Genomic DNA, 23,007 nt, shown 5'->3' with positions numbered 1-23,007 from the left:
GTGGGCAGGGGGAGGCACAGGGTGCGGAGAAATGGGAGGTGGGCGAGCGTGGGCGTGGGGGGAAGCGTGGAAAATCAAAGAGCGCCATGATGCCAGCACCAACACCTCTGCGCGCTATTAATACATCAGGCGTGGTGGGAATCAGAAGTCAAAGAGTTAATCATAACCATCCTCTTCCTATCGGTGCCTGTCTCCCGCTAGATGCTTTTGTACCCGAGCAGAGAGAGCTACAATAGGGTGTGCTTTCCATGCTAGAAAGAAAGGACTTGGGTTCTTTCATAGAGTATATGCTTTTTCTTAATACACACGATCGGGGGATATAGGGGCTGAGATAAAGAACAGGCAGAGCTGGCGGATAGGGGTGTGGTGGGGGAAATCGCGCGCGGAGCTTGCTCGCACGGCAGAGGTTTTCCCCAGCAGCGGTGTTGGTCTCCAGGTTGATGCTTTCCTCTTGGGGGACTGGATCAGTGGATGATGGGGTCACTGTTGCTGTGGCACCTGGGGCAGAGATGAGCGGGGAAGCTCCCAGGTTCCTTGGGTTCGTGGAGCTTTCCCTGGAAAGCTGGCACGGCGTGATGCGGGCAAGTTTCGGTGTCTGAGGGAGCGGCTGCCGGGTGGGTGTGGCACCTTCTGAGCAAACCCGGCGCCGATCGGCATTAGTGGAGCCAGTGTTACAACGCTTGTAAGCTCCTCGCGGCTTTCTCCCCGTACAGTAAAAGCATCCTTCAGTCAAAATATTTGATCGGGAGGGAAACAACATCCTTCTAAAAGCTGAGTTTCATGATACCGAAGTGCCGCATTTATGCAGGTGTCCGCTATCAACAGGCTGCAGTGCCTGGTGGCCAGGGCTGAACCTGGGTGCTGCAGTGGCTTTTTGGGTGATGGCTCCTCTTGCCTCGTTCCTCAGTGCGTTGTGTGACTTACATTTACTCAGGGCTTGTCTGGGTCGGGGGAGTCCCCGGTTACAGTCTGGGTGAGTGTCAGGTGCTTTGTACATGGCTCAGTCTTCATTTGAAGCTGGAGTGTAACAGGGTCACACCCATAGCCAGTTCTTTACTCTCCAGTTCAGATTAGGATGAGAAACTGGAAGAATTATAAGTCTTTGCCTTAGAATCAACAGTTCCTTTTGATTTCATCACTTCTCACAAATTTTTTTCTCTGTGCTGTGGAGAGGGTTGCTGTGAAAAAGAAAGCCCAAACCTCAGCCTTTTCTCTTTGAAATGGGATGTGCTGAAGCTTCTATAAATGAATATTCATTAACATTACTGTTGCATTTTGTGACCAAATCAAAGGTATAAATTAACATTAGTGAAGTTGGCAGCCAGCAAGGCAGGACTGTTTTTGGGTTCTTATTACACTTCTGGCCCTTCTCCTCCAGTAGAAGCAAGTCAGGCACTTTGTGTCAGACCTTGTACACACTGCCTGCCCCACAAGAACCCACAGGGTTTATTCTGTGTGTATCTTCGGAAGCCCCATTCCAGTCTGGTAAATTAGGTGTTTCATCCAGCCTTTAAGGAAATACATTGTAGCTTCAAGTCCTCTGGGCTCTAAGGAAATGTGATAGCTCTGTAGAAGTGTGCAACAACAGTGGTGATGAAATAATATAAAAATATAATTTGTTACTGTTCTTAATATTTCCCCCACTCACACTCCTGCTTTTTGGAGCTACATCGGCTCCTGGGTTAATTGGAGAAGTGAGAAACTAATTTCTGATGGTGTCCTGGGTGCTGATACTTTGCTGTGGATTTTCCAGTACCAAGTCTGTGTTGCTTGCATGGGCCAGGAGCTGTCCTGAGCACACAACAGCAGCACCCAGCAACAGCATCCAGCCACAGGCACTGCAGTCAGCAGTCAGTACCTGGCCAAAACTTCCCTCTGGGATCAGGTCTGCAGCATCAGGAGCTGGGAAGGAAGAGGCAGCAGCTGGTTTCACCTCTGATTGATGTGGAAGCAGATACCACTCTTGGGCAGACAACCCTGTGGTATCCTGCCTGGGTTACTGCTCTTGGTGCACGTGGCCATAACTTCCTCCTTGTGCTTGGTCTGACTGAGCCTTATCTCCTGACTCCTTCAGACAGCAGGGCCTGATAGCCCCTGCACCTCTTTTACCCAAAGCAGCTTTATTCCTGTTTTCCCTTCTCCCCCTGCTCATGGTAATGACACTGTTCCGCACAGGCCTCTTTGGCACTGTGCATCTCCCTGCTCTCATTTACCAATCTGCATGGCTTTTTTTTTTTGTTTGTTTCATCTGCCTCTTTTTTCCTTTCCATTTCAGCTTGTGAACATTCATGCTTCTTGCATTTTACCTCATTTGTGGCTGTCCTGCTGCCTGTTATGTATCCCATGCAGCATCCAGGCTTGCTGTTAGTGGAGCACCAGCACTGTGCCAGTGTAAGGTGCCATTCAGTTGTGAGTCAGACTGGAGAGACTGGGGCCTTTTGTGTAACTACTGTGGGAGGGGAGGGAGCTCTGAAGCACCAGACCAGTCTGGGGATGTATAACAGAAATGCATTGAACCAGTAAGTGTAAGCACTTCAGTCATGTCCTCTGCACTGTGTTGGAGTCCTTGGCAGGTGGCTTTCAAACCCCTGGTTCAGGAGTGTTGGTTGGGGATGGAGCAGGGGATAGTGCATGATGTAAGGGTGGCCAAGAGTGCAGGAGCACTTTTTCCAGCCTTTGTAGTATGGACAGCCACATCCATTGCTGAGGTGTTTTTCTGCAAGAGGTGGCAATCTTTTGTGCTTTGGTTGTGCAGGATGGTCTCATGCAGACCAGATTTTTCAGGATATACCCCCCAGTCCATTGCTTTTAACATCACTATTATACTCCCCTTGTGCAACATATTACAGGGAATCAATGGACATGATGACACAGAAATACCTGTTAAAAATTATTTTGCCTTCTGTGTTTTGGTAGCAGTTGGCAATTTTCAAGCAAGGCCTGAGCTTAGATGAACTCAGAATTGTACCATGGTTTAAAAAAGGCATGTGGCATGTTAAATGCCTGTGACAGGACGTGTTTGTTCCAGCAGCAACTGCACCCATTAAAACATAATCTGTGTGAGCTCAGTGAAGAGGAGGTGTGAACACAATTCTACTGAGCTATTCTACAGAATAGCTAGTCACCAAAGCAAATGCAAGGAGACATTTGGGAGAGGAAAATGGTGCCCGAATCCCATAGAAAAAAAAAGGGAATCATCTTTCTGGGTATGGTCCAAGGGTTGGCATATGAGTGGGGAAATGCACTGCTGGTCCTGAGCTGACAGACTGTAAGGCACAGGGAGACAGAGAGCACAAAAATGTGGTGTTCCAGAGGAAGGATCTCACTACTGAGCATAACAAGAAAAGAAAAGAAAAGATCTACCACTGCATGAAAAAAAAAAAAACAGATGCAGAAAAATGGGGAGACTGAAGACATTCAGAGGAGTGGGCACAAAGAATAATTTTAGTTGTTACATTTAGAATTGGTATGAAGAGAGATGAGAAGCAAGTAGGCTTCAGTTGAAGATGGTAGAATACTTTGAGAGAGAAAAAATCCATTCATCAGGATTTCTGCAGTGTGACACACTGGTTCTGGATGGAAACTTTCTGTTTGGTCTGAACAAAGTGCTGGGATATTGTGTGGTGTTCTGGTGTGAGACAGCAGCAGTGTGAGAACTGTCAGCCAATTCATTTTGAACACCAGAGGGGATGCAGGACATGGTGAGTACCTGGGATGGAGGACCAAAGTCCTTGTCTAGGTTTGGATCTATTCTGTATCTCCCCTAAGTGTGGTTGTTTACTACCCACGTTTGTTTAACATAGCTGCATAAAAGCTACACTCAGATTGCTCTGTTACTTGCCAGAAGTGTTTGAAAAGCCTGCTGAGTGCTGGCCATGGGAACACTGCCTCATGTTACTATTCTGCTCTTGGTGCAAGATTTTGGGTGATTTAGACAGCACTTTTTGTCCTGTTTTAAAACACCAAGGCCTGGGACTTCTGGGTGCCTTCTTACTCTTGAACATTTGCTTAATCCTCAAAATTACATGTTCCCATGCGTGTCTGTTTAACAGACTTGTCCCCTCTCAGTTTACTCATCTGTCAGTGAACATATGTGAATTCACCTTGTGTAGTGGACTGGACTTCAGCCTGGCAGCTCTGGGGATGCTTTAGCTGCTTCACTGTAAGTTTTTGGACTTCCAACCACCATTTCCATGATTCTGTGAACACATCTTTTCCTTTCTTTTTTCTATAGGAGAAAAAGTGGCTACTTTTTTGTATGTCAGTTCCATCTGGTGACTTAAATTACATTCAGGGTAGGTCCTTCTGGGGACATTTCTATGGAGACTGAAACCTTTGGCAGAGGGACAGAAGGAAGGGTTTGGGGCAGTGATTCCTTTAACTGCCACAGCAAGTTCGTCAGTCAGTGCCCTCAGCAGGGCATCAGTGTTTTCAGCATCATAGCTGGTGCCACCACAGAGAACTGAGCTGTGCTTTGCTGGAAGCTGGGCAGGTTTGGAAAGGGGACAGTGGCTGTCTGGGAAGACATCTGATCCAGTGAGGTACTTATATGAATCTTCCTGCAAGTGCTGAGAGCAACTGCTGCCAATGAACCACTTTTCTGATGAGAGATCAGGATCTGTTGTCTGCTTTGCTGCCATTTCTTTCAGAATCAATAATTAGTTGAGTGGTAAAAGCGTGAAACTTCCATTTTCATTTGAAGGAGCCAGCAGAGGCCACTGGCTTGTGAAGCACTTGGGAGTTAGTTGAGATAAACTTGGGGTTTGTACATATGAGAGAGATAAATGCTTTTGTACGTATGAGAAAGAAGGAATAGAGATGAGCAGCAAAATAATTTGCAGGTTTCTAATCTTGCTACATGTGCAGATGGAGGCCTTGTCCCCTGAAGCAGAGATACTTTGGGATTATGTTTGCTTGTCAAAAGACAAAAGTTTTCATCTGTAGTGCATGTCCTAATGAGTTTTAAGATGTAAGGTATTGTTTATGAATAATAAATATTCCTGCTGGCTTCAGTGAAGTCTACACTCTGTAAAATCTCCTCTGTGTAATAGTGAGGACCCAGGTGGCTGGCTAGAGGAGTAGGCAGTGCTCAGAGTGAAGAGGCTGTAGAAGGGAAATCAGGGCTGATACCATGTGAGGTGAGGCAGCAAGCATCACAGCTTGCTCTCCCTGGCAGAAATAGTAGGTACACAACATGACAGCACAAAGTGTCTGAGTGCAAACAGTACACATGGTATGCACTGCATTTAGCTGATCATGAATTGTCATTGCTAACATCATCTTAAAGGCATTTTCTACTATTCTGTTTCCCTTGCATCCACCTGCTCTGTTTGGTCTTAGTTGGATTTTGACTGTGATTGGTGCCAAGTCAGATATGTCCCAGTAACCTGATGCAGGTTTCTGATTAGAACTTAGATAAAAGACATTTTCAGTTCAGTGGCCTAGAGAAGTCAGCCATGATGTAATGACTGTTATTTTCTTCCCAAGTTTAAGCTTTCCTGTGAATGGCTTGCTGGGATTTTGAGATCCCTTTTAATTGACATAACCTGTGTGTAACCCAAGGGATGGGTATAGCAACATACAATGCAATGGTTTCAGCCCTCCAGCCCCTACTTAGATGAAACCCCTGCTGATGCCAATGAACATTGTCATCAATAAGATGTTTGTTGTGCTTCCCTTCTAAAAGCAAAGCAAAGATGACATTTTCAGTGAAGAAATCCCCGTGGAGTTGGTAGCTGTAGGAGTAGCCCCTTTAGAGTGGGTGATTAAGCAATGAAACTGCCAGCTGAATGGGAAGCCAGGTCTCAAAAGGGGAAACAAAAGAATATCAGATCTCTTAAATGAATAAAGATGAATGAATACATTGGCTACAGACCAAGATACAGCACTACTACCATCAGCATAATCCTTCCTAAATTAATTGCCATATAGTAGAGTGCATCAGTTAAGAAAAGAACCTTAAAAGCAGGATTCTCCATTAGTGGCCTGTTGGAAATGATGCCTCAAGGATGGAGTGTTTTACAAGGAATTCCCAGAGTTGATTCAGGGTTCACCCGAACTAAAAGCCACTTCCTATGGAGGGTAATCTAGATGTGAATTCAAAAGGAGGGATACTGCTGATTAAAAGCAGATCTTTTATAAGCAGACAGTACTTCATGAAATCCCATTTACAGGTCTTTGATCCTTATGAAAGGATTTTAAGCAAACATCCCTCGAGGGAAAGATATCTTTCTTCTTTTGCCATTAAGTTTAAAAATGTTCCTTATTTGTAAGTACTTTGCCTAAAGTGAGGTAATTTAACTGTATTATATCACAGCTGGGTCTGAATCTGAACTGCTCTGAAAAAAGAGAACCAAATATATCCACACACACTCAAAAAAAGTAGATCTCTTGTATATTGTGGGAAATAAGTCTGCAAGAATGAGCGCATGGAAGCACAGAGGAGCTCTGAGTGTCTCCTTCCACTGTTTGCAGTGGGTCTTCAGCCTTTGAGAAATGTGTTCCATACAAATAGTCTTCTTGTGGAGATTTAGATAATCAAGGAGAGCTCAGATATCAGCCTATGTTTCTTGTACCTTCCCTCTGAACTGAATTCTTTGTCTTTTGTAACTCTTTGGACTCTTTGAAACCTTAGGAACAAAGAATTCTGCCTCTCAAATGCTAAAAAAGTAATGTCTTGGCTGCAAGTGTGATAACATAGCTTAATGCCTTTTTATGTCTATTGCATTTGTTCTGATGTCTTTTAAACCACATGACATTATAGAGAACTAAAGTGCAGGTGGATTTAGAATTTAAACTGTTTCCAAATGGCTATTTAGCATAAAATCCTTAGTCATCTTCAGGGCTCTTGACTAATCTGGGTTTTAGAGAAAACAGCTATTGTTGCTCTGGAGATGTATAGACAATGTTATATTCTAGTAAGTCCTTAAAATTACACAGTGGGTGAAATCACTGCTGAGTGTTTCCTCATCCTCTAGGCGTGGAAAATCTGGGTTTGAGTGTAGCAAAGACTTTTTTGATTGGCAAAAGCTGCAATGCAGCAATTGTAAAGGTCCAAACCAATAATTAAGCAGCACAGCACTTAGACCTGTATGCTGGATAAGTTATCTGAAGTTAATTGTATATAAATGGTAAAGCAAACTGTAAATAGTTAAAAATATATGGCTTACTTGATTTGGAGACGAAGATCTAATAGGAAGATGTTCCATTTGTGGAAGAAAAGCAAAAATGCAATAGCATATATTGGAATTGCAGTCTGGACTGATGCTGCTATTTGATGGAAACACTACTCTTGGAATTTCTTGGATTCTTCTTGTGTGGCTGGAATACATAATGGCTTTTTTTTTAAACTCCATCTTGTATCACAGAAATGTGGTTTTCTCTGAAAGATTCCTGCAGATGCAGTGCATAGGTATTGATGCTGTAGAGAAGTGTGTGGTTTCTATAACTCGTGCTGCATTGTATTTTGACACACTGCACCAATTTGAAATAATGTTTGGTAAATTTTATGGCAGTTTTATTTTTCTGTTACTGTGTTTTAGTAGTCCCAAGAAGCAGATTTGAGAACTGCATGTCTAAAAGCTATTTGAATTTTGTTGTGTATTTTTAGATACCACTAGCTCTGAGGGGAGTGGGTGAATGGGAAAAGGCTAATTTTAAATTTCTTTGCAACTGTTCTTGCTTTAACATTTGGTTTGTAATTTCGAATAATCCACAGCAAAGCGATTTTCCACCCAAGGGAATTTGGTTTCATGTATATTTTCGTGGAGCCATGGGGACCATGGGAGGGCTCAGGCTCATGGTCCTGAAGCTTGGTCAGATGCTGCTTCTCTCTGCTGGCCTTTTGCCATTGGTGTGCATGAACATGTGGACACGCTTCACAAGAGCTGAGCCAAGCTCATTCAAACCCCAGCAAAACAGGCAATCAGTACAAAGTGTGCCAGTCACCAGCTTACAGATGTTTGGTGTTGCTCCTGCTCTAGTGGAAACAATGGTTGTGAGGGAGCGACAGCCGCCGCCCCCAGTCTGAGCAGGCAGCCCCTCCTCCTGCAGCAAACGCTTGTGCCATCTCCTTCTGCTGCCATGAAAATTGCTGTCATGTCACAGACTAAGCTCTGCAGCTTTGCTGCCAGGTTAAACAGGAGAAGCTAGACTGTGATTAGGAGGAGATCCCCAGGGAAGCAGTGTGCAGGGTTTGAAGGTGAAGGGCTGGGAGTAGCAGGAGTGGCTGTGGCACACTCAGCAGTGGGCTGAGCTGGCAGATGCCAGAGTGCCTGTGAAATGGAGCTGCAGGGGACACAGCAGATGTGCATCGTGGCTGAGCTGATGCTGTGTCATGGCCAGGCACAGAACTCACAGGCAAACAGCATTGCAGCAATGCAGTTGCATCATTGCAATAGTGATGGATGGAGAAGAAACACCTTGGCTCCCACACCCAGCAGTGACTGCAGAGCATGGGTTTATGGTGTGCTTTCTGCTCCTCCCTTGTCAATGACAGCAGGGCTTTTTACCCCTTGCATCTTGGCATCCCATGAACTGTTCTAGGTAATACTCCCTTTCTGTTTTGCCATGTTCCTGCTGTCTGTCCTTGGCAGCCTGGAGGGGGGAGAGGGCCCCGGCAGCTTCTTTTGGCTTGCAGTGGGAAGAGGTGGGCTGGCAGCTTCTTGTGCCAGGCAGTGCACTGGAGGCTTGGTATGGAGCCCTTGGAGCTCAGCAGGCAGGGCTCCAGTGCCTGAGGCACCTGTCAGCTGAACAGAAAAGCGGCAGCCACCCTAGAGAGGCTGACAGTGCTGTCACCTGAGCTGAGTGATGAGCCTGTTGCTGTTTGCATTGTGAGAGCACCTGAGGGTCAATGACTGGCTGAGGGTACCTCTGGGAGCTGGGTGTTCTTCCTCATGGAGATTACAGCTAGGAAGGAGAAATACAGGCCAGCACTGCCAGGATTAGTTCAGGAACTTCAGGTCACTCCTCCCTTCCTTTACTGCTTTCCCCAGGGCACTGCAGAGTGTGTCTCTCCTCCAGCCTGAAACAGGGAGAAGGGGACTCTGGTCCCTAATTTACCTGGACACTTGTCACTTGGTAAGAAAATTGCAAGCAGTCTGCCTGACATCATGCCCCTGGTAAATAATAAATGACCCCTGGTCTCACACAGCCTTCTGCATGTCCAAGAGGGCTAACCCACGTCACAGAGCCTGTGTGTGCCCAGATTTCACTGCAGCAAGGACCAGTGACCTAAACCAGTGCAGGATCACCCAGGCTCCAGTGGCTGTCCCTGAAGCCTGTGCTTGGCTCTAGCAGGGAATGAATACTGCAAGTGAACCAACCATTTGTATGAAATCCTGTTTCATGAAGAATACAACAAATTGCTTGTCAACATTAATCTGTGTCTCTTTTCTAGTAATTTATTTTTTGTGTAATTTTTCCAGCCTGTTCATGGAACTGCATCTCTGTGATCTGTGCATCCAGGCATTGGGTACTGCTGCTTGGGCTAAGGACAAGCCAGCCCTGGTCTGGAGCAGGGTGTTTGAGGCAGTGCTGGTTTGCTTTGGCACAGTGTGCTGCTGAGGTGCCCCCAGGGCACCCAAACCTCACCTGGGCTGCTGGTGCCCATCACCACTATCTGTCTCAAGGTGCTCTGCTTTGCAGCAATCTGTAGTGTGTCCTACACTTGGCAGATCAAGCTGGTTGGAGGTGTTCCAACAGAACTCTTTTTCTACTGAATTTGCTGATATGCTGGAATGGGAGCGTGCTGTAGATGCTTCCACAGCTCTCAGATTCCAATGAAACCTGGGCAAGGCTCCACAGCACTGTCCCAATGGTTCCCTGGGATTGTGTGGTTCTTGGCAGCCCAGTCTTCCATGACTTCCTATACCCAGCTGGGGGAACCTTAGCCTCAGGTGCAGGACTGCTCTTGCTACAATTCTGAATTGTTTGTATTTTCTTCTGAGGTGTAAAGAATTAAAATTTTCAAATTCTCCATAAAGTGCAGGTTATTTAATCTCGACCAGAATTTCTTACACCCTCCAGAATTCTGAACAAGAACAGACTTTGTAGCTGAATGTTCAGTAATCCTTTATAGGATATGAGGCCCAATTTAATGGCTGACTCCATAATTGAGTTCTTTCTTAAGACTGCATTTATATCTTTTTTAGATTAGCTTATTCTAATACCTAATTTTGTTACTTACATATTTATATATATATGTAAAAACATTTAAAATCCTTTTGTCTACAGTTATTTTTCTGGAGCTATGCTTCAGCTTTTAGTCTGTTTTATTTTCCTTGCCTCTTACATTTCTTTCTACTTATTATGCATCTTCTCCTGTTTTAAAATAAATGAAATGCAGAACTTCTTGATGAGGGTGCAGATTTTTTCACTCCTTAGCAGTGACAGATGCAGTGCTCTGGGAACACTGCCTGCCTCTATTAGTAGGCTTGTGCCTCTTGTAATTGGACAGTATTAATATTTAGGAAGGCAATTGAATGAGTTTGAAAAGAGCTCACAAGATGGTGGTCCCTGCAGGTCAGCAGGCAGCATAGTAGATCATCATAGTGAGGAGGTGCAACTGCCAGCACGTGGCAAAATAACTTATTACTATTCTGGCTGCTGATTCACAAGTCCTGCTGCAATTACAAATGACGGTAGAGAGGCTGGGGAGAAAACAGGGAGCCTGCTCTGGCAAATTCCAGATGGAGGACTTGCATTCATCTCCATTCTCTAATGAGGGGGTGACAATGTCTGAGGCAGGTCCTGGGGACATATGTCATCATAGTTCTGTGCCTTGGTTGGAACCCCCCCAAGGTTGCTGCTGCAGCACATGGAGAATAGCTTAGACCTGCTGTGCAGATACTCTTTTGTTGTGCACTGTATTTAAAATATCTTCCCCCCCTGCCCTTCTTCCTCTTTTAAAAGTGTATGTTTCTCCCTTTTCCCTTTTTCTAGAATGATACAGAGGGCTGTAAAGCTTTGAACCTGCAAAATTGTTCAAGTACAAGCTAAAAAGTAAATGTGCATTGTATAACAGAGGTTACATTGTAACGCCCCTAGCTCTGCCTCAGCACTTTTTAATGAACAGTTTTTTTAGAAATTTATTGTTTTTGTTGTCCTGGTTTTATAGATTAAGAATATATCAACTTGTTTGCTTTCTAAAGTGGGAACTCAGGACATTCATAGTTTATATGCCTGAGTCATGGTGTAATTAAATCAAGAATTGAATCTGGACTGAGTAGTATAAAACATGGACAAACTGGAGATTCTGAGTTATTGTCTGGTGAGCCAAGGAAGTAATTTATATTAAATGGCTATTTTTATGTATGAATGGGAAAAAAATGTTCTGACTTCTTTAAGAGTTTTCCAGCATTCACAGTCACTTGGCAAAATTTTTCCCAAAAGTGTTATGTGCTTGTCATGGTTTAACCCCAGCTGGCAGCTCAGCCTCGCACAACCACTTGCTCAGTTCCCCCCCACCCGACCCCACTGTGCGATGGGGGAGAGAATTGGAAGAGTAAAAGTGAAAAAACTCATGGGTTGAGATGGAAACACTTTGATAATGGAAACAGAATAATCATAATAATAGTAATGATGATAATGCAATTGGTAGGAAAATAAAAAAGATTAATAAAACCAAAGAAGGACAAGTGATGCACAATACAATTGGTTACCACCCACCCATTGATGCCCAGCCAGTCCCGAGGCAGTGCTCCCCCCATCAACCTCACCTTGAGTTTAATTGCTGAGCATGATGCCATATGGTATGGAACATCCCTTGGGTCAGTTGGGGTCAGCTGTCCCAGCTATCCCCCCTCCCAATTCCTTGTGCTCACCCAGCCTCTTTCCTGGTGCTGAGCAGAGGAGACATTCACTCTCTAAGCTCTGCACAGCAATAGCTAAAACACCCTTGTGCTATCAGCACTGTTTCCAGCACAAATCCAAAGCAGCCCCATACAAGCTGCTGTGAGGAAGATTAACTACCCCAGCTAAAGTCAGAAGAGCACTGAAGTTATGGATTTGCCCTGTCTTTGGGTAGGTGGTAGGGGGCTGGCATTTCCAGTATGACCTCTTCAATGAGAGAGTTTAAGTACTGGTTCTCTGGAAAATGCACTGGTAAAGTCTGTTTTCTATAAAATGTAGTTTTTGAGAACAGAATATAACTATTTGAATAGAGAAGAATATAAGCAGACAATTGTTGTGAACAGTAACTCTTGCAGACTTGATATTTTGAACAGTCCTTCTTGGAAAAAAAAATAAGTTTTCTTCCTGGCACTTTAGAAAATGAGTTGATTACAGGAGTTGATTACAATTAATTCTCATGCCCATAGAAACTCTGTGTTCAGCTGGAGGTTCGTACCACAGTACAGGAGCCACGAGCTGTGGGCTGTGTCCCTTGGCAGCTGCACAGGAGTTGCTCCTGCTGAGCTGGTGTTGAAGGAGCTTCCCTGGTGAGGAATTTCTAAGTGGCAGAGCTAAGCAGCCTCTTAGGACCTTGTGCCTCTCCATTCAAAGCTTTGTTTCTTTTCCAGAGGTGCCAAGGGTGCCAAGTGAGCTCAGCTTGGCTATTGCAGTGCTGGGCAGTTTCTTCTGGGGGCTTCTCTTCCCCTTTTGGCCCTTGTGCAGTGAGGTGGTAAAAGGGGGATGTAGTGGCATTGCAGGTGTTTCTATGTGCAGTGATTGCTGCTTTGAGCAAAATGAACTGAGATGATTATGAGGTCTTGTGTTCCAAAAGTCAGGAATAAACTGAAACTCTCCTGAAATAGGATGAAACTATTGTGTTCACTGCAACTGTCAATGAAACTATCCTGTCCACTGTCTGTGTACCCACAGGAACCCACCTTTATATAGAATAGTGTTTGATATTAATGGCTTTCTTTATAATATGAGCATATTTGTTATCATATATGTTATTATGTTTATTTATTTTGACAAACCCAATTTTCCCTTCTTTTCCTCCAGAGTGACCGACTGCTCATTAAAGGTGGAAGAATTATCAATGATGACCACTCCTTCTATGCAGACCTGTACCTTGAAGATGGACTTATAAAGTTGGTTTTTATTAAATATTGCTTTTTTTGCATGCATGTTAACATAGACTACTGTGATTTCTTGATAGTGCTGACTTAAAATCTTTTGTGGGCAGAATCTCAGTGACCCCTATATGTGAGACTGTAGTTGAGGAGTGTTTAATTATTAAATTCTGCTACTTTATCTTTGCTAAGATTAGATAAGTAGAAAATTTCTTTGCTGTAATTTGAAGATATTTGCTTTTCAAACAGTTCAATCACAGTTTCTTCTGAAATAGTTAAGGCAAGTAGGCACTCTCAAGAAAAGAAGTAATGGTAAGGACAATGGAAACTGTTGAGTCCATGAATGGCAGAAAGCTCTCTACAGCTTTTCTCCCTGTACCTAGTCAGTGCAATTGCAGCCATGCTCTTCAGGATTGTAGGGCACAGAAATCTGAAATATGCCCCATGTTGCATGGTGCAAATGAGGACCTGCTGTGTCTCAGTTGCCTGTTGGTTAATGCTGAACCACAGCACGTTCTGTTCCTATAATGTTGTTATGCATTGTTACACAATTAGAAAGAGAGTCCTGATTTATCAGGCTATAAAATACAGGAACTGGGAAAGTAGTTGTTAGGTGAAAAACTTGAAATATGTGTTACTGATAGCCTGGGAAACTGTAACAAAGATGTCCTGTTGGTCCTGCCTTGGCTTAGTGGAGATGAGGATCTCTGGGGTTTGCAAAGTTATGTAGTGTATGAGCACTCTGATGTACACAAGGATCAAAGCCTTTTTCATGGTTGCTAAACACTTTCACTAGTGACCTAAGAAGCTTGGTCTCCAGTGGCTACAATTTGATGCACAGAAATATAATTATGGTTATCTGGTAAATAATTAATTGCCTACTTGTTTTCAGAGCTCCTTAAGAATGTAACATCAGATTAAAAGTCCAATTCTTTATATATCTGTGACTGCATATGTTATTATGATTCAGGTTATTATAACAGAAAAAAATCTGAATACTTTCATCCATGGACTGTGAAATTTTCTTTTTAATACTTTACTCTGCCTTTCCATTTGTACTGTTAATTGAAGTGGCAAAAGTGGAGAGGACACAAAATTTTGAACAAGCTTCTATTTTTAAAGGAACAGTTATCCAAGTTGTGCTCTCTTTGATGGGTGTTTATGTTGAGTTTTTCTGTGGTTTTGTTAGTTCAGATACAAATCTTTTATTAACACGTGTAAGCATCAGAACTATTTAAACAACTAAATGCGTGAGATGCTGAGAGCCTGAAACTGTTGTGAAATTTTGGCTTTGATTCCAGAAATGCAATGGTAGTTAGTAGGCAGGTTAGCAATGCCAAGCTTTCACCTGCCCTTATTAAGTACATGGACTGCCTCTGAAATCCTTGTGTGGATCCATACCTCCAGGAAGTATCTCAGCTGCCCAAGCTAATTAGGGTTAATAATGAACAGACAGGCAAGATCTTAATTTTTAAGAAGCATTTATCTTTGCCCAAGGAGGCAAGTTCTCAATTTAGCACCCTGAGTTATGCCTGATGCCCTAGATTTAGACAACCCAAGATTTGTCTTTGTAAACTGTGCAAGAATTCCTGCTCTGAAGTAATTTGTGAGGGCAGCCTGCTGTGAGATGGGGTTGAGTTCTTACTGTGTTCAGATGATAAATTTTGCAACCTAAGAAAGCTCTGGATTTGTCTGATCTCTCAGTTTCTTCAGGTGGAACTGCCCATTGTGTCTGAATATTTAACATCATTGTTAAATGTGGCTCAAGCTTGTTTGGAGCTGGACCTTGAAACTCAGTCATCTGCATTTCAGTTGATGCTACAACTTTCCAGCTGCAGATCCTGCTGATAATACAGAATTCTAGCACAGGATGGAGCAGACACCAAACCACTCAGCCCAGAATAGGCAGTAGTGTCCTGGTTTTACCGGGCTATAAAAGATCTGGGTTATTTTTCTCACCCTGAAATGAAATCTGATTGGAAAAGAGAGGGTTGGGTTTCTCTTGCAGCCTAATGAAAAGATTTGAGTCTTTTAATGCATTTAATGCAGATCATTCTGCAGAGAGGAAAGCAGATGTAACCTTGAGTGTGTTTGAAGATCAGCTATAGTTTGGAGGATGGTTGATGTTTCTGCCTGACAATCAATGCTCAAACTGGCTCCCTAGGTTCAAGAAGCAGCAGTGCAGGTGGATTTTTCCTACCTGAAACTTAAGCCCTGCACACTCAGATGGCAGCTGAGAGGCAATTCTCCATCATCTAAATAGTATTTTAAATATTTGGTAATTTAAATTGGCATATAAATAATGCATTTTGCCTACATCTCTCCTGCCTGGGTTATCACATGAGGAAGTGAGCTCTGTGCCAAGTGACAGGTCATGGTCTGGTGCTTGCTGTCCTCTGCTCCATCCCTGCCAGGGGGAATGGTTGGGTCCCTCTGGGCTGGAGGGACAAACAGTGGCAGGATGGGGGACTGGGGGCATGGTTTCCAGAGCTGGGCCAAGTGATGAGTGAAGTTAGGGGGAACCTCAAATGTCTAAAAAAGGTCTGGGCTTGATAATTGCAGAAGCACCACCACAGAGTTCTGGGAGAGGTTTTCAGCTTCCTTGGATGAAGCTTAGGAAGAGCTGAAGCCTGCTGTTTCTGTTGTGCTTTGATCAGCTCATGTACAACAGAATTTACCAACTTGTTCAACTGAAAATGGCAGACAGCATCAGCTTCCTGTGGGTCTGAGTTTTCTGGTTGCTGACATATGAGGAAACCAGCTCAGTCATTTGTACAGTGTCTAGAATGCAGTTATCTGCACTGTTGTATTTTTTCACCCACAGGTAATAGAACTCCATTCTTACTCACATACTCTTTGCATTAATGAGTAAGCAATTCAGGAATCCCGTCACATTATCTCCTACTCTCTGTTCTACTTGGACAGAATAAAAATAACCTTGAGCAGCAGTGAAGATCAGACTTCTCCCAGCCTTAATCTTGATGCCAGGGCAATAGATAAGACAGGTTTCTGACAGATAGTAGTGCAGCATCATCCACAAAGACTGTTTGGTCCCATGTCACTTCAGTATGGATGATTTCAGCTGACTAAGATGTTACTCAAACATACACTGAAAATAATGAGCATTGAGTTGTCAAAAAACTTCAATATATAGTTAGCACACTTTTACTTTGTTAGGACATGTGTCTTCTTGAGGAGGAAATTGGTAGATACTAATTGTGGAAGAAAATAAAAATTAATTGCTTTTTTTGTGAAGGTTTTCATTAATATTATTCTCAGAAGGTGTGTTAGTACTTGAGGTGCAGTTACTCCTTGGACATACTCAAAGGAGATGGGTCGTAGTTAATTTTTTTTCCCCAGTTCAATTTCTTAGCTGCATAAATGCTCTACAAAGGTGGAGGGTTGTTCTGATTAAAATCCTGGGGATAGATTTGACTAATGAAATAGTGCAACACCATTGCTACACATGGGGCTACCTAATTTTATACAGGCATTGAATGTGCTCATGGATGCAGTGCCCTATGATATGCCTTTGTGAGGCACATCTTAAAACAGAGGAGCAGCCTTGGTTTGTGCAATTGGATGTGCTGGGCAGCTGCTGGTGTTTGCATCCAGGTTGGTTCCCTGTTTGTCAGGGTGTTCTTCACTCTGTGCAGCTGCACACAGGTTATGGCAGTGCTGCACATGTTGATGACTGTTAGGTGCCAGCTCTCATGAGTAAGCCCTCCTGGATTTGTTCAGTGCTCTGACCCCATCCTGGGATGCCCACAAGGAGTTTGCCCATGGAATGGCTGTGCTTCCCTCCAGCCAGAGCCCGGGGCACCACGGGAGATGAGTTGCTGGAGGTGGCATTTTTGCATAGCATATGAAACAAATTCTTGACCTCTTGGGGCTGTTTATTAACTCTGCCATTTGGCCAGATTCCAATGTGAATAATTATCCCCCTTTTTCTTGTTTTTCCCACTGGTTTTAATGAAGAGTTGTATTCACTTCTCATTCTACCTTATCACAGTTGGCTGTTAATCAGTTGCTGTGTTTTGAACTGTAGGTGGGACTTGCCTTTTAATATGGGGAAACAGATTCAGCAGCTCAGATGTCTGAGGTATTTATTTAGCTGTGGATAAAAGCTATTTTATCCAGAGAGAAGAAAATTAGGACCAAGGACTCTGTGTCTGTAATATAAGATAAACTAAGTGAACTTTAACTGCCTTAGAGTTACCTCTAAGCCCAAATATATTGTGGTGTAACAGTGCAAGGACATGGCTTCCACATAGACCCCTCTCCCTGTTTGGTGCCATGCAAAGTAGACAATAAATTCTAGTGTGGCTTTAAAAGTTAAAGTTTAATTTATTTGTAATTGAGTCCATGAATAATACAAGTATTTTGATCATAAGTATCTGGAGTTTGATATTGGTATGGGGGACAGATTAATATTTTGAATAGTGAAAAAAAAAATCCTGCTTTGAAGACCTGAAGGGAAAAATACGGCAGCAGTTAATTATAATTTTTCCACACAGTTATGCAGAATGTTTCACTGGCTTTTAACTTCAAGTGGAGGATGAAGAATATGGGACATGGTAGATTAAACATGTTTAGGTCTCTTAGATATGTATTTCTGTATCTTAGGTTATTTAGATTTCTTTTTAAGGATGCATTTGCATTGCATGATGACAAAGTAATTATAAAATTTTCTGCCTTTTGTTTCTGCTATATATTTTTACAATTCCAGCTTGCTCCTGTATTTGATCTATGTTTTCCTATTTTCATTTAAGAACCTAGTATACAAAACTGGAGCCCCCAAGAGAGCATTAAGGGTACATAATTTGAATTGTTTAAAGATAGAAATCATATAAAAATAATCAATTTTTAATGCTGGTGCATTACAGCTCCTTTATTGGCCGCTAGAGCCATGCAAAGCAAACAGAGCTCAGGGCTCAGTGAGTCATCTCTCCTCTGCTTTGTTCTGCTGTGCTGGGCAGGGCAGAGGGAGCGTGTGCTTGAGCTTCACCTTGCCTTTGGGGACCCACCTCCTGCTCTATGGGCCCAGGCTCCCTCTCCCCTACATGCCTCATATAGCTTTGTCCTCTGTGCTTGTTCCAATAAAGTAATACTGGCTTTCCTTGCTGTGCAGGCAAATAGGAGAGAATCTGATTGTTCCTGGAGGAGTCAAGACCATAGAGGCTAATGGGCGCATGGTTATTCCTGGGGGAATAGATGTCAACACTTATCTACAGAAGCCCTACCAAGGGATGACTGCGGTTGATGACTTCTATCAAGGCACAAAAGCAGCACTAGCAGGGGGCACCACCATGATCAGTGAGTACCAGCAGAGCTGTCTCTGTGTGGGGATAGCTACCAGAGGCTTCGTTCTGATTTTCTGAGATCTTCTGCAATGAATCTTCAAGTTTCTGGGCATTGTGTTTGAGATCCATTTATCATTGTTAACCAGGGTTGGCCTGAAAATGAACCTATCCTCAGAAAGAAATACCAGCATGCAGAATTGTCTCTTGGATTTTCCTCTGAAATACAGAACAAGCACTGAGGGATAATGTACGTAATTTGGGATTTTTGGAAAGCAGTGTAGGTAGCACTGTAAGTATATGGCACAGAAAATCTGACAAAGATCTGCTGTTCCCACCTACTGCCATTTCAAGAGCTTTGGAAATAAGAAGATATGCTTATTTATGAACTTGGATTTGGCAGCAGGAAGTGAGGAAGATCTTAACAGAGATGTCCCAGAGGAACATCTTTGTTGGTGAAAAGAAGTGTTTCTAGTTGTTAAAGACCCTTCTTCTGTCTACAGATGGTGGAACATCATTTATCTCTTTCCTTCTGGCTGTGACTTGACTTTGGTTAGATGTTGTGAGGCACTAGTTCAGGTGCCATAAATTGTCTTAGCTTCCTTGTGGAGAGGAGCTTCCCAGCAGAGTTTTACTCCCACTGAATTGGAATGTGGATTTTTTTTTTTGGTGTTACCCTGTACCCATATTCAGCAGCAGGCATCAGCTAAAAGACTCTTTGGCCATAGGCACAAAATGCACTGTTGTACATTCCTTTTGTTAATAGTTTTTTGTAGTCTGTGTTCTTCAGTTGAGAATTCCTGTGTTGAGTTAGGCTTGTGGATGGCACTGGTTAGCCCATCTTGATTTGTTTTTGTACTAACTAGCCCTGCAGAGAGAAGTACCTATGCATAAGTAGTCATGTCTTTGTGTCAGTGGATGGTGTGGCACCATTAGAGGCAGAAAGGCTGAGGCAGGGGAGAGGCAGGGCATTCAATGGACTGTATAGTGCGGCAGTGTTTGTGCTCAACATCAGCCCTGTGCAAACCTTTGGCTGTGTTCCCAGTTTTGGCTGCTGAGAAAACATTGAACATCTGCACTGATGTCTTGGTGGGGCAGAGTGGGCCAGTTCAGAGACTGTGAGGCACTGGTTAATTATTGTGCTTACTGTGGAATACATAGAAATTAACACATCAGACAAGAACTACAGTGAAGGCCAGAACCTATGGTCTCTTACAATACAGTAGGGGAAAGACAAATGTTTCCTGAACTGTGAGGTGTCTGGCTCCCCCTTTGTGTGTCTATTGATGCTGCACCAAGCATGTTGCCAGACTCATCTTTAGTATAGACTGTTCACAAAAATCTGCTGCACCTGGGGCAGCAGGACCTGGCTGGCACCCCAGAGTTACAGTCAGCACACAGACTGCTCTTCTGGCTGAGATGCTGGAAGGCTGCTCACAGGGAGATCTGAACAGTGGGCATACTGTCCTGCTAAAAGACACTCAATCTCTTTTTCAGTTGATCATGTGCTTCCAGAACCTGGAACTAGTTTACTGACCTCCTTTGAGAAGTGGCATGAGGCAGCTGATACCAAATCCTGTTGTGATTATGCTCTCCATGTGGACATCACCAGCTGGTATGATGGGATTCGAGAAGAGCTGGAAGTACTCGTGCAAGACAAAGGTTCGTGAGTGAAATGCAGTAATATTTTTTTTGTTTTATTGAAATATCATACGGAGGTGAAATTTTGAAGTCTTTTAATGAATGCATAGGCACTGGCTATGCTGGCTAAGGTTCGTCACTACTTTGAACTTGTATTTTCACTTGCTGCTCTGTAAAATGGACCTAAAACTTTGTGCATATATATAACTGTGTCCAGTACAGACATGGAAGATTAAGATGCTTACATTGTCATAAAGAAATTTATCACTTTATCCTTGCTTGTATGTGTGGAAACAGGCTCATAGGTAGGTTTTTTTTTTTGAAGGTAAAACTCAAAGATCAGTATTTAGGATAATCAGCCCAGTCACCTTAGATCCTCTATTTAATGAATTAAGAAAGTGAAACATTTCAAAGTAGTGGTTCAGGTTTTAACTAGACTGAAAGATTTGATTCAGCTGCCTCCAATTAAATCCAAATATGAAGAGCACATGGGGCTGTGAAAATGTCACTACAGGCTAGATCTCATTTTGCAGCAGTGAATTGGAATAATTTACTTGCTGAGACTTGATTTTGTAAAATAAGACATGCCTGTATTTTTAGAAGATTCCAGTTATTAGAAAAAGAGATGCTAAAGTTAGGTATCTAATATTGAAAAAATGCCCTGATTTTCTCAAGTGCTTCTCTCTGCTGGCTTTCCCTGAAGTTACTAGAAGATGCCATGTTTCAACACTTGCAAAAAAAAAGGTCGCTTATTTAGGAATCTAAGACACTTCTATGGGTTTGACTGTGTTCAATTAACAGGCCTACTATCCTGTGAGATGCTGTACGTTACCTTACCTGGACTCCAGCTCCTAATTCAGAATAGCACAGATGAAACCTCTCCTAAATGCATTTCCACACATGCAGGCTCAATGTGGCAGTCTCATGTGTGGAGGGCATCTTTGTGGCACCAGATGCCTCTGTGGGCAATGGGATCTAGCCTTCAGAAGATCCTAACTTAGATGTTGTTCCTTGAAATTGTGCCTGACAGCTTGTATTTTCTTTTCAGAATCATATATTTTCACATATTTTTCATTTTCTAGATTCCTTGAAAACATATGGATATTGGAATATTTTCTGAAATGGCATGTGATTTCCATGGGCAAATAAGAATGACTCTTCTCTTGGGAAACCTAAGTGATGTGTAAATGCAGCGTCCTTTGCAATGTGTAGAATCATATATTTTCACATATTTTTCATTTTCTAGATTCCTTGAAAACATATGGATATTGGAATATTTTCTGAAATGGCATGTGATTTCCATGGGCAAATAAGAATGACTCTTCTCTTGGGAAACCTAAGTGATGTGTAAATGCAGCGTCCTTTGCAATGTGTAGAACTAGTGTTGACTTAGATGTGAAAGGTTCTCTTTATAGAGAAAGGTACTGTTAAAGTAGAAAAGAAGAGCAAAATGCTATTTTTGAGTGAACAGTTGTTTGCTGAGCTGCCCTGGAGGTGCAGTCACCTGTGGGAGTTTATTCCATGTCACAGGATGCTAACAGTACACGTGCTCTATAACCAGATTTTAGGCAACAAAACACTTCCGTCAGCAAGACTGCACATAATTAGAGAAGCTGCAGCTGGTCTTGCATAGGTCTCTAGTATAGGGGATTTTTACAAGGTGATGACATCTGTCAACACAGGCTGTGCTTAAATCTGTGCTGTTTCCCTGCTATCAGCATTAACATGAATCTGCTGCTGTGCATTAGCTGATTGTACTCTCAAGACAAGTATACTGTGCCTTGTTTCAAAGGTAGGGTATTATTTTCTAGAGCTCCCTGACCACAGATGGCTCAGCACTCCCAAATTTGCCTAAGGGTTTACAGTAAAAGCCTGGTGCAGTTAGGTTAATAGTTTTCTCCAACTATTGAAATGTGAGTTTTCTATGTAAATCTGATCTGCCTTTGAGTCATCAGGGGAAGCAGAAATCTGTTCATTGGTGCCTGAACTGAGATTTATGATGGAGCCTTGGTGGCCTCTTCAGTGGTGAGAGCATTAGGAGGTCACCTTTGTTCTCATGTATGTCTCAGGCAGGCAGTGTGAGTTACTCTCACTGCTGGAGACACAAGGTAAGGGCGAGTATGAACTCACAAGCACAATAGGAAATAATTCAGCATGGCAAGGCTTTCAAATTAATGGGTAGTATTTCCTGATAATTGGAAACATTTAAGCCAGCTGGTGTAAATAGACTTGATGTCAGTGGAGTGACCCTGGTTTTCATCAGCTGGGAATCTGGATTGAATTGTGGGTGAGCGAGCTGAGTGACAGGGCTCAGCTCATTGTGTTTCAGAGCTACATGTGCCTAATGCAATCAGCATGAGTAACAGGGGAGCTCACAAAATGGCTGTTGAAGTGCCTTGTCATGAGGTATAATTGAACAATTAATCAGTTTCAAATCAATACAATGCTAATTTAAGGAGACAAAGGCTTTGGAAGTGCCTGAAGATTTTGTAGAGACAAATATTGATTATAAACACTCCAACTTGTGTAATTTCAGCAGCTATTTTGGGATTGAGCTTCTTCAGTATATACAAAGGAGTAAGAGCCTAAAGTTGCTGACAGAGGCCTCACTGGTTATTTTGACTTTGTCACTGTTCAGAAAGTTCAGGAGTACACTGTAGTCCTGCCTAAAATTTGGAGAGGATTCTGTTGAGTACCCCTGGTGTGAGAGCAAGTAGGACATTAACAAGAACGTGGTGTGTAACAGATGTGAAGTATTCAGGTCAATAGGCCACAGACCAGGGCTTTTGAAAAGCTGCATAATTCCAATGAGCAGGTCAAGGAACCAGGCCAGGGCAAGGAGTCTAATCTTGGATACCTGTGTATGTAAATTTGTGTTATTTATCTTGGTATGTGGTATAGGGAGGATTGTTCATACCCTCTTGCCTATTAGCTGTAAAGGCAGCCCCTGAATTGCTTTTCCACTGTGTGTGTATCTGATAGCAGCTGAGGGTGGGAATGTGTGTTTACATGGGAGAACTCTGCTTCTGCACTGTGGTAAGGAGCAG

The 23,007-nt window shown here is 43.0% G+C and overlaps 1 protein-coding gene across 1 annotated transcript in view; it reads left to right on the top strand.

The window, feature by feature from the left end:
- The window catches only part of CRMP1 (collapsin response mediator protein 1), a 49,819-nt gene that overhangs the window by 3,512 nt on the left and 23,300 nt on the right, over positions 1-23,007 (top strand). Inside the window, exons 2-4 of the mRNA XM_005428057.2 lie at positions 12,949-13,037; positions 18,151-18,335; positions 19,817-19,981. Of these exons, the coding sequence (XP_005428114.1) occupies positions 12,949-13,037; positions 18,151-18,335; positions 19,817-19,981 (439 nt within the window). The remainder of the gene's footprint in view (positions 1-12,948; positions 13,038-18,150; positions 18,336-19,816; positions 19,982-23,007) is intronic.

Source organism: Geospiza fortis, unplaced genomic scaffold (assembly GCF_000277835.1).
Source record: "Geospiza fortis unplaced genomic scaffold, GeoFor_1.0 scaffold666, whole genome shotgun sequence".
Classification (NCBI taxonomy): Eukaryota; Metazoa; Chordata; class Aves; order Passeriformes; family Thraupidae; genus Geospiza; species Geospiza fortis.
The sequence above is the reverse complement of the archived record's forward strand: the minus strand, read 5'-3'. Positions and strand labels throughout refer to the sequence as shown.